Raw genomic sequence first — 18,607 nt, 5'->3', positions numbered from 1 at the left:
CTCAGGAGGCCGAGGCACAAGAATCACGTGAACCTGGGAGGCGGAGGTTGCAGTGAGTCAAGATTGCGCCCTTGCACTTCAGCCTGGGCGACAGAGCGAGACTCCATCTCAAACAAACACACAAACAAACAAATAAATTAAAAAACCCCAAATTATAAAATAACATTAAAATTTAAATCTCAGTTCATCAAAAGTCACCACAGAAAAGTCAAGCCCCTTATTGAGATAAAATATAAAAAACTCCAATAAATCAATAATAAAACTGTTCAAAAAACTCAAATAAACAAAGGGTACAAACACGCAAATTGCAGTAATATAGAAATAGTAAAAATACAATTTTTACAAATTTGAAAACTTTTTAGAACTCTTCTATTTATCCTTTAAGGAAATGTAACCACAGGACAAATAATGACAATAAAAAATTAATATCTAGAATATATAAAGAACTTTTACAATTTAAAACAGCAATGATAAACAACTCAATTAAAAAAAAACAGAAAAAGACTTAAAGAGATATTTTTTCAAAGAAGACATAAAAATGGCCAATAAGCCCATAAAAGATGCTCAACATCACTAATCATTCAGGAAATGCAAATCAAAGCCACAGTGAGATACCACTTCGTATCTGTTAGGATGGCTATTACCAGAAACCAGGAAATAATGAGTGTTGATGAGGATATGGGGAAATTGGAACGCTTGTGCACTTCTGGTGGAAATGTGAAATGGTGCAGCCACTACAAGAAACGACATGACACTTATTCAAAAAATAAAAAACAGATTTGCCATATGATCCAGCAATTTATACACCAAAAATAATCGAAAGCAGGGAAATATTTGTATACCCATGTTCATAGCACTATTATTCACAGTAGCCAAAAGGTGGAAGCACCAAGTTTTTCTCAATGGTAAAATAAAGAAAATGTGACATACAAATACAATGAAATATTATTTAATCTTAGAAAGGAAGGAGAATCTGACATTGGCTACAACGTGGATGAACTTTGAAGACATTATGCTAAGTGAAATAAGCCAGATATAAATGGACAAATACTATATGATTCTACTTGGAGCTGTCAAATTCATAGAGGCAGAAAATATAATCGTGTTTGCTGGCGAATTTGGGGGAGGAGAAGAAAATGCAGAGTTATTTAATGGGGAGAGTTTCAGTTTAGGAAAATGAAAACTTTTTGTAGATGGATGGTGGTAATGGTTGCCCAATAGTGCGAATGTGGTTAATGCCGCTGATCTGTACACTTAAAAGTGTTTAAAATGGTACATTTTATGTCATGTATATTTTACTACAATAAAAAAGGAATAATAAATTTATGATCGTGATTACCTCTGGAGGGGAAGGAGGAGATTAGGATCAGAAAAATCTTGGGAACTTCAACTATACAGTACTTTTAATGTTCTATTTCTCAAATAAGATGGTAATTATGTAGGTGCTCATTATATTATTTTTGTGTCTTTTAGCACAGTTCAAATATTACATAACTAAAAAATAGAAGCTTCTGATTCTTGTAATCTCAGAATAGATGATTTGGACCACCAAGCTTCTTTCTGAAGACAACTAATATTCCTAGAAGAAATCTAAAAAGTAGGTTTTTCTAAGAACATCAGAGAGCTAATAAGAAGGAGGAGGCAGAGCAAGATGTCCAAATAGACGGCTTCCGTGATTGTCTCCCCAGCAGGAACACCAAACTGAACAGCTATCCATACAAGAAACACCTTCATAAGAACACAATATTAGGTGCTATGACGGTACTGGGTTTTAACATCATATCAAGGAAAGAGGCACGAAAGAGGGAAGGGAAGATAGTTTTGAAGTGCTGATGTCACTCCTCCCCATTCCCTGGCAGCAGCCAAGTGGCACAGAGGGATACTCTGTGTGCTGGGAGGAGGAAGGACACAGTAATTGTGGGACTTCGTACTGGAACTCAGTGCTGCCTTATCACAATGGAAAGCAACATGGGGGCAGAACCCAGCCAGCACCCATGGAGGGAGCATTTAGATCAGCCCTAGCCAGGGGGGAATTCTCCATCCCAGAGGTCAGAACCTGAATTCTGGCTAGCCCCATCACCACGGGCTAAAGAAGCGCTGGGGTTCTAAATAAACCTGAAAGGTGGGCTAGGCTGCAAGGACCTCAGTTCTTGGGTAAGTTCTGGTGCTGTGCTGGGCTTGGAGTCAGTGGACTTGGGGTATGTGATGCCTTAGTGAGACACCAGCTGGGGTGGCCACGGGAGATCTTGTATCGCCCCTTCCCCAACCACAGGTAGTGCAGCTCACAGCCCTGGATAGACTCCTCGCTTTTGCTTCCGGAAAGGAGAGGGGTAATTAAAGAAGACTTTGTCTCGCAACTTGGATACCAGCCTAGCCACAGGTTAGGGCGCTAGGCAGAGTCCTGTTCTCTCAGACAGCATTGCCAGACACAACCTGAGCTAGAGGGGAACCTGCTGCCTTGAAGGGAGGAGCCAGTCGTAGCAGGATTCATCACCTGCTGATTGAAGAGCACTCCGGCCTCAAATCAACATCAGAAGTACCAAGGGAATACTCACCGGGCACCTCGGGTGAAACCCAGGCCCATACCAGCTTCAGGTGTGGCCCAGCACATGCCCAGCTGTGGTAGCCAGGGGGAGAGACGCCTTCTCCTTGAGGAAAGGAGACAGAAGAGTAAAGGGAACTCTGTTTGGCAGCTTGGGCATCAGCTCTGCCAAGGAGGCTCCTGTGTCACCAGTTTCAGGCCTCTGCTACTGGACAGCATTTCTGGATCTGCTCTGGGCTAGAGAGAAGCCTTCTGCCCTGAAAGGAGAGACCCAGCCCTGGGAACATTCACCACAAACTGGCTGAAGAGCTCTTGGGCCTTGAGCGAACATTCACAGTAGCCAGGTGGTACTAGCCGGGAGCCTGGAGTAGCAGTGGCCCCAGGGGAGACTCCTTTTATATGAGGAAATGAGATGGGAAAATGGGAAGGACTTTGTCTTGTGGCTTGGATGCCAGCTCAGCCACGTAGATTCCAAAGGTTTCCCACTCCACGCCCTGGCTCATGGACAGCATTTCTGGACTAGCCTTGGGCTAGTGGGGAACTCACCACCCGCCACCTGCTGACTGACCTGCCCTTGGGCTTGAGTGAACACAGCCAGTAACCAGGTAGTGACTGGGTGTGTCTTGGGTGAGAACCAGTGCTTTGCTGTCCTTGCATGTGATCCAGCACAGTCCCAGCTGTCATGGCCACAGGAGTGCTTGTATCACCTCTCCCAAAGCTTCAGGCAGCTCAGCACGGAGAGAAAGACTCCCCATTTGTTTAGGGGAAAGGAAAGAGAGAGAATTAGAGTCCCTACCTGGTAATCCAGGGAATGCTCTTGAATTTCACCCAAGACCACCAAGGTGGTACTTCCATGAATCTGCCAGAGTCACAGTGTTACAGGACTAATGCAGAGATGGCTGCAGGGCCAAAGATTTACATCACAAAACTCAATCCTCTTTAAATACTTGGAAAACTTTCCCGGAAAGGATAGGTACAAATAAGCCCAGATGGCAAAGACAACAATAAACATCTCTTTAATAACTCTTTAAATAAACTCTTTATGCCCAGACGTTGTCAATTTAAACATGTATAAACAGCAAGAACATCCAGGGAAGCACGAACTCACCAAACAAACTAAATAAGGCACCAGGGAATCCAGCGCGGATTTCCTTTATGTAATGCATGCTCTGAGTACATGTGGGTTTGAATTGCTTTGCTCATACCTTTCCAGAAACACCCCTCCACATTAGCTTACGTTTCACTTGCATTCACAGAATATCTGAACAATGTCTGCATTGTTTACAATAGCAACACGGTGGTGTGGGGGCAAGGTGCTGATTAGAAACGGAATAGTATGCAGCCATAAAAAACAGTGAGTTAGTGGTATGATCATGGCTCACTGCAGCCTTCACCTCCCAGGCTCAAGTGATCCTCCCACCTCGGCTACCGAAGTAGCTGGAACTATAGATGTGCAGCTTCATGTCCAGCTAATTTTAAAATTTTTTGTAGAGATGGGGGTCTTGCTATGTTGTTCAGGCTGGTCTTGAACTCCTGGGTTCAAGTGATCCTCTCACATCAGCCTCCCAAAGTGTTGGGATTACAGAGTGAGTCACCATGCCTAGCCAAGCCGAGGGATTTCATCAACACCAGACCTGTCTATTCATAGCACAGAATATTATACAGCAATGAAGATGAATAAATGAATGCTTTTTGCAACGTGGAAGAATTTCATAAACAAATTATTGAGCAAGAGAAGCCAGATACAAAGGAGCATCTACTCTGTGATTTCATATTTATAATATTTCAAAGCAGGAAAACTGAAGTCTAGAGTTTAGGAATAGAGAGGTGGTAACCCTGTAAAGTAAGACAGCAATTACGCTAGAGTTTAGGACAGTAGTTACCTTGGGAGGGGGTAGGAGTCGTTTCGGATTAAGAAAGGGCCGGTAAAAGGTATCTGGAGACCCGGTAATGTTTGGGTTTTTTTTGCTCCATAATAAATTAGGTAAGCTGTATTTTAAAGTGCATTTTTATATGTGTGTGATATCATGAAATGTTTTTAAAAATGAAACTACTAAAAGCAAATAAATAAATAAACAAATGGGTTGGATGGGGCTCTGTTTTAGCTGTAAAACGCAGTGATTATTTGTAGACCACAAGATCATAAAGAAAATGCTCATGTTCATAAGGTGTAGGTTAATCGTGAGCCAAGTATTTGAGGAGAAATAAATAGGATTTGAATGCTGACTATGCAAAGAAAGAAAGATAAATAAAAATAAAATAAAATAAATACAAAATAAAAAATACAAAATACATTTTTAATTCTGTTCAAAATAGTGTATTTTTTAAAAATAGTCAAATTTTAAAAAAATTCTCAATTTAAAATTGTTACATGCTACTGAGAGTTCAGTCTTAGGGGATTTTAATGCTTGGCTGAATGACTTATTAGACGGCAGAGCCTAATGATTAACCATATTGTTACAGGGAGGCTACATCAGAAAGCATAAGTAAAGCGATTCAGGAAAAATAAGGTGTGAACGGTTGAACACTTACTTCACTCACATGGAGAACTCCCTCACCTGCTAAAAACGAGTTCTGCTGGTTTGGAAATGGTCACGGGGCTTTCTCATGTAGATTGAGATAATGGGGATGGGTAAGAACCTGAGAAACTGGTGAGACTATCAAGAATGACACTGGAAATGACTCATCAATTCATGAGGGAATAAATTTAGAGGACATATCTGGATAATTGTGAGTGGAAAAGGAGACTGAGGGACGCTACCATGTAGATGTTTGTGTTTACGTACATGTGCGTTTTACAAGGTTTTGCTGAGCATATGGCTACAATACCTACCTTACCTGTTTAACTTCTGCCACACACCCCATTACAACCGTCCTACCCCATCTCAACTCATTGGCTTTCTTGAGAAGCTGCAGTAAAGGTTTATATTACATCCACTCATTTTCGGATTATTGACTGCTGTTTCTATAAATGCAACCTGTCTGCCTTCTTCAGTCAGCTCCTATAAGGCAGTATGCTAGGCAAGATGCATTGTAGTTTTAGGGATTTCAGGTACAGTGTATGATGGAGACCAGAGGCGAACAGCGCTATCATCTGCCACTGCAAAGAACAATTGAACTGCTGGTTGAGAAGTGGTTAAATGGAGGTAAACTTCATTAGATGGAGCAATGCCAGAGCACCACACTTTCCATCGGAAAGATCAACAGTTTAATATTTTAAGAACGGAGAATTTAGCCCCCTATGTGAGGGATTTCTTTAGCTTGGGAATGATTTTCTGATTCTAAGAATTCTGTGGTGCAAATATTAGATATTAATCATCTTATAACCAACCTGGCTTTAACACTGCCATAAATATTGGGGATGCAGACTGTTTGATTCTATAACTTTTCTTATTTGAGAAAACTAGTTACAAAGAGGAAAATAGGCCGATCTTGAAAACTCTTGATCATGATAAAATTATAATAATTTAAAGAAGAAAGAATAAAATGAGAAATGTTAACTTTACGTTTTAGAGAACATAAGAATGTATTATTCTTACTGGTAAATGATGACTGAAGAAGACCAAGGTTATAAATTTCAATGAAAAGTAATTTTTAAAGGCCTATTTTAAAACAATACATTATTTATCTGAACATACATATTTACTCTTGGGATTTAAATTGCATTGGAAAGACAAAATATGACTCTATCTACCTAAGTGTTAAAGTAATTGAGATCTGATTCAGAAAACTTTTCTATTAAACATTACTAACCACCGATCCATTACTGAATATTTATTTATTTAGCAAATAAATCTTGATATTTTCATCAAGAGGAGACAGGATATGCTGATTGTATTACTTTATTATTATTAAAATACAACCATGCAAAAAATAAGAACTATGCAGAATTGCATTATTTCATTGGAATATATGAATAAAAATCTCAGGCAAAATCTTTATAAATGAAAACATAAAAATTCTGGGGCTGGTAAATTATTATTTGTTTTATATACCCTGACTACTCTGCATGAATCAAACTAGGCTTTTTCTTAATATTATAAAAATAAATGGCTATGCTGCTAAAAAAAATCAGTAATTTTTTCTCCATGAAATATAATACAATACAGCTCTATTATAACATGACTTTAAAATTTTGGTGGGTTTTTATCATATTCCTGAAACAGAAAAGGATGCACAGTAAGTTCCTGAGCATGTATAAACCTGGTTATTCTACAAGGCAGCTTTGACTTTTAACTCTCCCTCATCAGTTTCATAGAAATTATTATGGTAATAAAGTTTTACCTGCCACTGACAGTGAATGGGTTTTCTCATGATAATCTGTGAATTTTCACGTGATAAAAATCACTGTGAAATTAACATATAATGTTATTGATTTATTCAATAAATTGTTTTAAATTTTAAACCCAAATACATTTCAGAATGAGTGAATTTTATACTTTTCCCCCTTGTGTCTGTTTTTCATGTGGAAATCCCTGACAAGGGTGACCGTGAATTGGGGGCTGGCTGGAGAGAAAATCTGGCCTGGAGGAGCTCCATTGTGAATATCTTCCCTGCTCATCAACAGCACCTCTGCCAGCCTGTGCTGGGCTCACTGCACTGTCATGTGACCAAGAAGCAATAAACTCAACACTATCTATGCTTGACGAAGGTGACCCAAAGTTGGGCAGAGTTTCTGAGTTGGAGGTTTGTTTGCCAGCCTCCACTGGGAGAATTAAATATGTTAGTCTCCAAGTTTTAATGATAATAATTACTTCTCCAGCGAAACTTTGATAGGTAGGCTCCTCATCCAAGATCTTCAAGGTACAGATTGTATGACCTTCATCTGTTGACTATTTATGTCTATGACTTCTATAACTTAGAAATTCTTACCTATAGCTTCCATTTCTCTTGCTGCAGTGAAAGTTTCATAACTGTGTTTTATCTCTTGGAGCATCGGTATCTCTCTGGAAATATTATCTTTCTGTGGCTGGGTACAAACACATGTTTAAGAGCACATCCATCTGTAGCTGTCTGTGGAGGGGAAGTATGTGGTTGAAGAATAGACGTATGTACAAACTCTGAGTGTTTTTGAGGCTGGAGTAGACTGCATATGGATGAGTGTTTATTCGATTGACTTAGCAAGAACTTGTTGTGTACACTGTAGCTGGAGTAGGAAGCTGCCTACTTGTTATGATGTAAGGCAGAGAAATATGTTAAAGTTACCAGATTCAACAAAGAACCTCCAAATCTCAGTGGTCTGAAGAAAGATAACTATGTTTTTCATTCATGTCAGTATTCAGAGGGTGACCATCTACATGGACATTCAGGAATCCAGCTTCTTTTGTCTTGCAATCCATTTCCATGCTTCTCTCCACTCCCCAGCTGGGGAAAGAGAATTTAACATAGAAGGGTTTTATGGGTCAAGCCTGGAAGTGGCATATATGATTTCTGTCTGTATTCCCTTGATCATTAGTCAGAAATCCTCACCTAACTGGAAGGGAGGCTGGAAATGGATTCTAGATATATGACTGAGGTAAAAAGAAAACACATTGGCAAACAACTAGCCAGTTTTTGCCATATAAAGTGGCAACAACCTCTACTTCCAAAGTGCTCTGTTTATCCTACATGATTCTTTTGGTTAGAGTCAGCCTTCTATTTCACATTAGAGCTTTGGTTTTAGTTGAACATATTCTCTAGGAAAAGGGAAAAGTCTAGTCAAATATTTGTGCTGAAGCATAAGTTACTAAGGTCAGATCCTTTCTGAGGAGCAGGTGTATTCTCAGCACCTAGCGTACTGTGTAAATAAATGTTTGCTGAATAAATGAAAAGATAAACAACCCCCCAACCAGGTCCATTGTAGATCCTCTTCTTGACCTAAGGGTCCTGGCTTGCTGGAGCATGCAGAAAGGGAAAAATGGTAGAGTAACATAGCCAGTAGAAGACAGGGCTACAATTACCTCCAGTCTCCTGTGGAATGGAGGGGATTTATTAAGACTCAGAAAGTTCACAAGCCAGCATCCCAGCGGGAGGAGGAAGTCTCAGAGAGTGGCTCTAGTTTGGACTGACTGGTATGGTAAGGGTGGGTTGGTGTACGTATGAAGAAGTAACTACACCAAGAAACAGAATGGAGAACCCATGGAGGTGCCTTGGGTCACATAAATGAATCTTTCAGGTCCTGCTGAAAACACCAGAGCTGATCTCAAGTAGCACCAGCCATCTGATAATACCAGCCTGCTACAGATTGAGAAGAAGATGTCTCCCTCATGTGTTCACTGACCCTTTTGGACATGGGGTATGCTTCAGCTCTATGAAAGCTGAACCAGACCACAGGGAGAAGAAAAACCCATGAAAAGGAGAAAGAAGCTGGTGAATGTGGTTAGATAGGTCCTAAATATAGATTAATGGTAGAAATGACTGAGTTATACTGAGTGCCCTGGAAGAGCATAGGTAAGTAAAAAGTATAGACTCTTATGTTTGTACATAGTCGCTGTGTGACTGTCTAGTCTTACTGGTTGCATGAATATATGTTACAATGAATAGCTGAATAAATTTTCCTCAGGATAGAAGCTTCTTAAATTCTATCTATAAGGCTGATAATAGGAAGATGCATTAGTTTGTTCCCATGCTGCTAATAAAGACATACACAAAACTGGATAATTTATAAAGGAAAGAGGTTTAATTGACTCACAGTTCCACATGGCTGGGGAAGCCTCTCAATCATGGTGGAAGGCAAAGGAGGAAGAAAGTCACGTCTTACATGGCAGCAGGCAAGAGAACTTAGGCAGGGGAACTCTCATTTATAAAGTCATCAGATCTTGTGAGACTTATTCACTACCACGAGAACAGTATGGAGGAAAACTGCCCCCATGATTCAATTATCTCTACCTGGCCCTGCACTTGACACTTGGGGATTATTACAATCCAAGGTGAGATTTGGGTGGGGACACAGCCAAACCATATCAGAGGATTCTGGTTTTTGGAAACTGCCAGGAAAACAAAGTATCTACTCTTCTAGGCCCTATCTGTCTTCATGTTACTCACTTCTTAGCTATTACTTTCGGCTACTGATGCAGCTCTAATCACCTCTCTGCATCTTCTGGGAGAGATGGCCAGAAAATAACACCTGACCTTTTTTCTTCTCATGCTGTGTGCCCTCACCCAGCTTGGAATTGTCTGGGGGAAAAAGAGTTCTACCTCCAAGACTGTGCACATTACAGTTAGAAGCAGTTGTTTCGGCATTATTCCAGCAATGGCTTTGGGGAAACCCTTTAATTATTTGCAACAGAGGTATATAATGTCAGTAATGCAGTAGTATTGTTAGCTCAAAGCACAGTTTCCACAGAGCAAAGAACTTGATCAGTACCAACAAAATTTAAATTCTAGACTCCTTTCTCTACTTCACATTCCCCCTCCAGAAGCTGTCTTTTCTATCAAGATTCTCATATAGCACTAGCACACTCTAGCAGTTAGTAATTATAAAATAATAGAAACAATCATTAGTAACTTATAATTATCTTCTCTCCCAAAGTGTAAGATTCTTTAGCATGAATCGTCTTGCCAACAGATCATAATTCATCTTGATAACAGGTTTGATGGAATTACATGAGATGTGAGTCTGGCTCATTAATGTTATTATTGTTTCTAAACTCTTGGCAGTGGTGCTTCCAAACTATTAATTAATCTTCATGACTTCTCTGTGAAACAGGTTAAATATAACTAAACGTATTCTACCAGAAGAGAAGTCGGGAAACTGGTGATCTCCTCAATGAATCTCTCTCCATTACCAATGGATCTGGGGGTGGAAATGGAAATCACCGAATCAGACTCATTTCTCCATAATGCTAGATAGATATGATTATGTGCTCCTAGTGTGCCCCTCCAAAAAAGCCTTTAAATATTCATGGAATAATGAATAATTTATAACAATTAACAAAAAATATGAGTTTGACGACTTTTTAAACTTACTTTCTTATGAAACGCTCAAGCTCAGTAAGTCAGCACAAACGGTTATTATAGCCTGTATTGTGCTTTCTTCTCTTCCCTTTCTCTGCCCTCAAATTACTATTGTTTCTTAGGGATTTACTAGTCAGTCATCACTAGTGGGATTTACTTACTATCTTTCTTTTGAAGAGCATGAGGCAATATGGAGAAAAATAAATTCATAGGACCTACATTTAATGTTTCTGTCACATGGAAATAGTGTAGCTTGATGGCTTGTTCGTGGGTTCAAACCCAAGGCCTATCTAATTTGCTGTGCGTCTTTGGAAAAGTGATGTATCTTCTCTGGTTACTGTGTTCTTGCTCCTAAATGGGAAGCATGTTACCTCATGGTTTATGGGAATTATAAGAAATAATGAATGTAGAGCATCTGGCAGCTTAAAAGTGATCAATAATGGAGTACATTATTAACATTCTAATTCAGTGACTCAGCCCCAAAGCTCTGAGAGAAGGGATGAAGGAGGCTGAATAGAAGGACGTGACATCAGGAGTATGCATTTAGAGGTTTTCTTTAACACGGTAGTCATTGTTAAGTAGCTCCTAATTTAGTACCAAAGAAATCCTCCTCTTAAACCAAAATAACACTTGACACACAGTAAGTAGTACAAAATATTTTTTTGCATGAATGAATGAGAACAAGTGATTCCCAAAGACGAAAAAAGGAAAAACCGTAATACCAGTGTTGCGCCCTCTACGGGACTGTCAGCTATCCAGATCTCATTTGGATACCAGTGATTCAAGAGCACAAGGAAAGAAGATTTGAGGTGTGAGACAATTAGGGGGAGAAAGTAGAAATAGTAGGCACTGGAAAAAATGCATCAGCAGGAAAACACTCTAATCATCATATTATCCTTTACTGATAAAGGATAAGGGGAAAGATGACATTTTATCACAGATCATTCCGTCATTTTTTTAAACATTAGATTTTCTAGGTTTTACCACTATGTCTTAAAATATAGAAATACTGTGCTAGAATCATGATGCTATCCTTATTTAAGACCTTGAAAATCACTTTCCATTTCAAGTAGTCAGATTAAAACAGCAAACTCAAAAAACAGAAGCAATAAAGTAATAAACCAAAAAGGACCCTGTATTTGTTTGATTGGAAGCAAAATATCAGCTGATAATTTGAAGATACTGAATCTTACCTGTGTAGATATACTCTGCATACACAGGATGAGTTTTTGTGAAAACGTCTTTTACTTTTTCTATTTCATCACCTCTTATTTTTGTCGCAAATGGTGTGTACATAACTGAGAAAGCTTCAGCTCTGGTGATGGCTTCTTCAATCATGGCCTAAGAGGAAACGAACAACCCATTTGGCATCAATAACAATTTATGACTTTTTAAGATTGTAACAAATATAATTACCTTTATGGATGACTTAAAAATCTATATACTGTACTGCAAAGATAACATATTTTGGTCTTGAATATTCATTAGAACAAAATTTTAATTAGTTCTGGAAATACTATTTCATATTAAGAAAACCAATTAAATGAAGAAAGTTTGTAAGCAGACACCTCTAAACTGAGCTTGCTTTAAGATAAAAATACAAATTCTATTTCCTGAGGTGTCATTTTTACTTGATTTTAAAAGTCAAATTCTTAAGTCTGACATTGTGATGAACTTACTCTTGAACAGACATTGGTGAGCAATTTGTATATAGATAGATTTCTTTCAAAAACTAAATTAAATAGCTAAAGTATATTCCGTAAATAACATGGCAAACTAGACAGACGGTATTTTTTTTTTCTTTTTCCAATACCTGGGAAAGCCTTTTAGAATTAAAAAAATCCTTCCTCAACTTCCTCCCAGAAAAGCTTCCCTTCCCTCCTGATCACAAGAGCTGTTTAAGATGGTTTCAGCTATTTAAGAATTTCTTTATGTTATTTCTGCTCATGTACCATTCTTGATAAAGCCCTGCCATCATCCTTAGCTTCCTGTTTTAAATAGGTCCGTTAGTACTTGTAACAGACCTAAAAGAAAGTTATGTGAAGTTTTAAGGGAAATTTATTCCTTTCCTACAACTTTTCCTTCTAATGAGGCTTGAACATTTAACAAAAAGTGGGAGTGTCTATAGTTACCTCAGTTTTTGAATATGCCATAAATGCATATTATAAAATGATCCATTTTATTTATAGAAATGAAATTCTCCCTGACAACTAAGGCACAAACAAACAATATAGAAAAATAATAGATATAAGCTTTACAACAGAGAAGAGCCATTTCACAAACAACAGTTTACATTATTGCCCTTATAGTATTTTGCAAACAAGTTTTCCATTGATAATAAAAACAGCAAGGAACTGATTTTAAACTGAGAAGTCTAAATAAACTTGTTCATTTCTTAGTGATTTCCAATGCCTCGATGGTCATCTACATTGCTTGTAAAAGAGCAGCTTTGCAATAATTTTCTGGATGCAAAGGGTCTTCCTTTCTCTGAGACTAGCTTAAAAATTATGTAGAACTTAGTGGTGGACAAATTTCTGAATGAAATTCAACAAATTTATGGATAATTGAATGCTGGAACTTAACATTGCCTTCAACATTCTCCTGTTCAAGTTTTTTTTTTTCTTTTTTTTTAAATCAAAACAGGACCACAAACAAAGACCTAAATTAGAAAAAAATATGTAGAATTAAAGTTTTTTTTAAAAGACTGAATTGTATATGCAAGGATTACAACATTTATCAACAAACTTACTAAATACAGACAATTCATTTAAATTACATCAATAATATAGTATTCATATGTGTCATCTGGAAAGATAGGGACACAGGCTCTGCATTTTGAAAATCCCACTAGATGGTTCTGGAACATGGGTCCTAAATAGGCATGAAAATGGATTTCATATACGGAGCCATTTTTTTTTTTTTTAATTCTAGAATGGTCATTCTTTTTTTTTAAATTTATTTTTGTTTTTTTTTTTAATTAAAAAAATTTTTTTATTCTAGAATGGTAATTCTAGATGTTGAAGAACTTCAATATTCTCCTGTTCAAGTTCAAGGAACTAAATGGGGAACAGAAAACGTACAGAGGTTCTTCCAAACCCAGAGCCAGCACTCAGGTGGAGTGAGCGACGGACTGTGAGGGCATGGAAAGGTCTGGATGTGGAGACCTGGATGCCAACTTTGGAAGGCTACTCGGGATAATGCAGGCAGCAGGTCTGGGATTCAGAGTTGTGAATTAAGAACTCAAATAAGGGCCAGGTGTGGTGGCTTGCGCCTGTTATCCCAGCACTTTGGGAGGCCAAGGTGGGCGGATCATGAGGTGAAGAGATTGAGACCATCCTGGCCATCATGGTGAAACCCAGTCTCTACTAAAAATACAAAAATTAGCTGGGCATGGTGGTGTGTGCCTGTAGTCCCAGTTACTCAGGAGGCTGAGGCAGGAGAATTGCTTGAACCTGGGAGGCAGAGACTGCAGTGAGCCGAGATCACGCCACTGCATTCCAGCCTGGGCAACAGAGCGAGACTCTTATCTCAAAAAAAAAAAAAAAACAAAAAACTCAAATAAGGTGTTCAGGCACCAGGTATTAGTCCTTTAGCAAAAATAAAGATCCTTTATATTGAGTAGAAGGAATGGTTCACTGCTGGAACTGATCCTGGGACGGGCTGTCCAGAGCATCAAGCGTGTGGTTGCACATGCATGTGTGGAGTGATGAGCCGAAGAGGAAAGCTGCTCTGACCTCAGTTCTAGCGTCAGGACTGCCTTTACTGCCTCTGTCAGCTATTGGCTCCTGCGTCAGTTTCCTGGGATTGCTACAACAAAGTACCACAGACTGGGCGGCTTCAACAACAGAAATTTATTTTCTCACAGTTCTGGAGACTGAAGTCCAAGACTGCGGTGTCAGCAGGGTTGGTTTCTTCTGAGGGTCTCTCTGCTTGACTTGTAGATGGCTGTCTTTCTCCGTGTCTTCACATGGTCATTCGCGCGTGTGTGTGTGTGTGTGTCCTGATTTCCTCTTTTTATAAGCTGCAGTCATGTTGGATTAGGGTTCACTCTAAAGCTCTCATTTTAACGTAATTACCTCTTTAAATATCCTATCTCCAACTGAGGCTGAGTGTGGGCTAATGAAATGCAGTCTCAGTCTGAGGCACTGGGGGTTAGGCCTTCAACAGATGAGTTTTGGGAGGATACAATTCGGCGCATAACCAGTTCCTCGCTCATAAACAGCTTTCTGATGGTCTCTGAACATCTTGCCGAAGGGAATTTTGCTTTGATTTCTGGATTAAAAAATTTAGCAAAGGTATCTAATCCTCCAGTTTGCTTCCAGAAAGACATTAGCGAAATCCTAGGCAGGCCAGGATAGACGAAAACCGCTCTCTGCACCCCATTTCTTTTCCAACTGCTGGCAGCTGAAGTAACGGCTGGCAGGGTAGCTTGGCGAAGCCATCTCACAGTGGGGATGGTAAGACTCATGCCTAAGGACCTACACCAGCCTTTTTAAAAAGTGGCAGAAGTGTAGGTTTTCATGCGGCAGCTTGATCTGCTCGTTGAGGGATCTGTACTCTTGGCTTAATGCTCAAGGCATTGCCTTAAGGCCTTAACAGTGTGCCCACTCAGTAGGGGATGAGCTGGAGAGTGGCCTCTCTCCCTTTGAGAACCAAGAGAGATGGGTTTTCCATGGCTTCTGCTCTGCAACCTGAAGATGATGGTAAGAAAGTGGGTGAGTAAATAGAGTGAGTCTGTAACTTACGAATGGGAATTAAATTCTCCATGGAGAGGCTTTCTTAAAGGAAATTATTATAGCCCCAGGAAGAAACAGAGCAACACAGAGTAGAAATGAGAATTCAGATGACCTTTGTACCAGATCCTGAAACATCCTTTTGTGTTTTAACGTACTAATATTTTTTATTGTTCTAGAGACAGACAGTCTGAAGGCTTTGAAGCTGTCCCACATGGCTGCCATAAAGAACTAGAGTTAATGGCCGGGCGCAGTGGCTCACGCCAATAATCCCAGCACTGTGGGAGGCCGAGGTGGGCGGATCACGAGGTCAAGAGATCGAGACCATCCTGGTCAATGAGGTGAAACCCCGTCTCTAATAAAAATACAAAAAATTAGCTAGGCATGGTGGCGTGTGCCTGTAATCCCAGCTGCTCGGGAGGCTGAGGCAGGAGAATTGCTTGAACCCAGAAGGCAGAGGTTGCGGTGAGCCGAGATCGTGCCATTGCACTCCAGCCTGGGTAACAAGAGCGAAACTCCGTCTCAAAAAAAAAAAGAACTAGAGTAACATGTATATATTTAGCGATATTGGAACCTTATCAATAACTGATTAGTGAAATAATCTAGAAAAAAATGTAGCCTTTGTATTTAATTCAAACAGTAGGATTTTTTTTGGCTGCTTTGGTTTAGACACCAAAAGATTAAATTTTCATTTTGTTATGACAGTAATTTGGCAATTTAGAATTGGACTTGTCTTTTTTCAAAGCCTAATATGTGTAAATTAAAAGGACTTCAAAAACTAGAATGATTTGACATAATCATAGACATTAAAATATAAAAGATATATTTTAATTTACTTCTATAATCAAAGATTTTCCTTGATTTTGCAAGTAAAGGAGGAGACCAGACATGGAATTGCTAGTTGTGAAAAATAAGCTGTACTAAAAATGGAGGTAGATTTCAAATGATACTTCTTAATTAGACATAAATATTTTGTAATTGAATCATTCTTTCTGACCTGTGAATTTCTCTGATGTCAGTAAATGCTGCAGAGCATGGGGCAAACAATTAGCCCTTGTGCCCTGTTGTTAAATGTACATTGCTGTTAATTATCCTTTCTCTGCTGTTACTCAAAAATAAGCTTTGAAATTAAGTGTTTACCTTTGGGAGTTCTAATCACTCTCTATTGTTGCTCTCACATATATCAAGTTTTAAAGCTTATATTATAGTTACATAAGCCAAGAGTGTATGTGGGCAGCTCATTTTCTCTACAAACAGTAACTTATAGTAATTTCTCCTTGTACTGTAGCTAAGTAAAAAGAACCCCTTGCTTAGAAATCAACTTGCCCAGGATGACTGTACAAGAGAGACCATGGGAGAGAAAGGAGGAGAGAAAAAGAAAAGCAATTAAAATACAGGGAAACATGATCAGGAAAAAAGAAAGAAACAAAATTTGTCTCCCTCATCTAACCTCCAGAGGGTCAATTCTTCCTGGTAAAATTTTAAGAGCACTCAAGGTGGCCAGAATAAAGCTGGCAGAAACTATAAACCTCAAACATTTTCAGGTTGATAGAATTCCTCCCTCCCTTCCTCTATTCCCTCCCTCCCTCCCTTCCCTCCTTCCTTTTCTTCCTTTCTTCATTCCCTCCCTCCCTTCCTCCCTCCCTCCCTTCCTTCCCTCCTTCCTTTCTTCCCTCCTCCCTTTCTCCCTCCCTTCCTCCCTCCCTCCCTTCCTCCCTGCCTGCCTTCCTTCTCTCCTTCCTTTCTTCCTTCTCCTCCCTCCCTTCCTTTCTTCCAGAGGAGGAGTTTAGCAAATTCAAACTTTTAAACTATGTCCTTGGTGAAAGTGATTTAGTAAAAGGGAATCTTGTCACTTGTAATTAGAAAACATGATAATGATTATAGATTATCATCAAATTATTCCTTTATTGTGACCAGTTTTAGGGTTGACCCTAACTGGAGTAAATTGATTTACTTAGAAGATTAGGAATTTTCCATCCCAATTTCTTGAGATTAGGAGAGGCTTAAGTGACTCTTCCAAGGACTTCACTTTTATTTGTTTGTTTGCTTTTTTTGTTGTTGTTTGTTTTTGAGACAGAGTCTTGCTCTGTCACCCAGGCTGGAGTGCCGTAGTGTGATCTTGGCTCACCACAACTCCCTCTCTGGGGTTCAAGTGATTCTCCTGCCTCAGCCTCCTGAGTAACTGGGACTACAGGCACCTGCCACAATGTCTGACTCATTTTTGTATTTTTAGTAGAGATGGGATTTCACCATGTTGTCCAGGCTGGTCTTGAACTTCTGACCTCAGGTGATCCTCCTGTCTTGGCTTCCAAAAGTTTGCATTACAGACATGAGCCACTGTGGCTGACCTTCAAAGGACTTATTCAATGACTTTAAAAAATTCTATGGAGCCGGGCGTGGTGGCTCATGACTGTAATCTCAGCACTTTGGGAGGCTGAGAAGGGTGGATTGCCTGAGCTCAGGAGTTCGAGTCCAGCCTAGGCAACATGGTGAAACCCCATCTTTACTAAAATACAAAAAATTAGGCAGGCAGGATAGTGTGTGCCTGCAATCCCAGCTACTCAGGAGTCTGAGACAGGAGAATGGGTTGAACCTGGGAGGCAGAGGTGGGAGGCAGAGGCTGCAGTGAGCGAGGACTGGGCCACTGCACTCAAGCCTGGGCAACAGAGTGAGACTCCATCTCAAAAAAAAAAAAAAAAATTCTATGGAATTTAGAATTAGTGTCTCTAATGTTACATTTCACTTTTTGTTTTTTTGAAAATTATCACTTTACCTCACAGGCACGTAATAGGCATTTTCCAGACTCCCTTACAGTGAATCGTGGTGCAATGTGGACCAATGCAATGGAGGCAGGAGAGGCATTAACTTTCTTCAGGCCTGGCCCATGAAACTCTGCCTAGCATAATCCTCTATTTTCTTTTCCTGTCAGCTGCCTTAAGAAAGAGGACTGGGGCGGGGCGTGGTGGCTCAAGCCTGTAATCCCAGCACTTTGGGAGGCCGAGGCGGGTGGATCACGAGGTCAACAGATCGAGACCATCCTGGTCAACATGGTGAAACCCCGTCTCTACTAAAAATTACAAAAAATTAGCTGGGCACGGTGGCGTGTGCCTGTAGTCCCAGCTACTCAGGAGGCTGAGGCAGGAGAATTGCTTGAACCCAGGAGGCGGAGGTTGCAGTGAGCCGAGATCGCGCCATTGCACTCCAGCCTGGGTAACAAGAGCGAAACTCTGTCTCAAAAAAAAAAAAAAAGAAAGAGGACTCGGTCCGGCGCGCTGGTTCACGCCTGTAATCTCAGCACTTTGGGAGGCCGAGGCGGGCGGTCATTTGAGACCAGGGGTTCAAAACCAGTCTAGCCAACATGGTGAAACTCCGTCTCTACTACAAATATAAAAATTAG

At 39.8% G+C, this 18,607-nt stretch overlaps 1 protein-coding gene across 1 annotated transcript in view; it reads right to left on the bottom strand.

The window, feature by feature from the left end:
- Positions 1 to 18,607, bottom strand: part of SPATA16 (spermatogenesis associated 16) — a 253,666-nt gene that overhangs the window by 61,243 nt on the left and 173,816 nt on the right. Inside the window, exon 6 of the mRNA XM_035278772.3 lies at positions 11,671 to 11,818. Within this exon, the coding sequence (XP_035134663.3) occupies positions 11,671 to 11,818 (148 nt within the window). The remainder of the gene's footprint in view (positions 1 to 11,670; positions 11,819 to 18,607) is intronic.

This window comes from Callithrix jacchus, chromosome 17 (genome assembly GCF_049354715.1).
Source record: "Callithrix jacchus isolate 240 chromosome 17, calJac240_pri, whole genome shotgun sequence".
In the NCBI taxonomy this organism is placed as follows: domain Eukaryota; kingdom Metazoa; phylum Chordata; class Mammalia; order Primates; family Cebidae; genus Callithrix; species Callithrix jacchus.
Note: the sequence above shows the minus strand (reverse complement) of the source record. Positions and strands in the feature narration are given on the sequence as shown.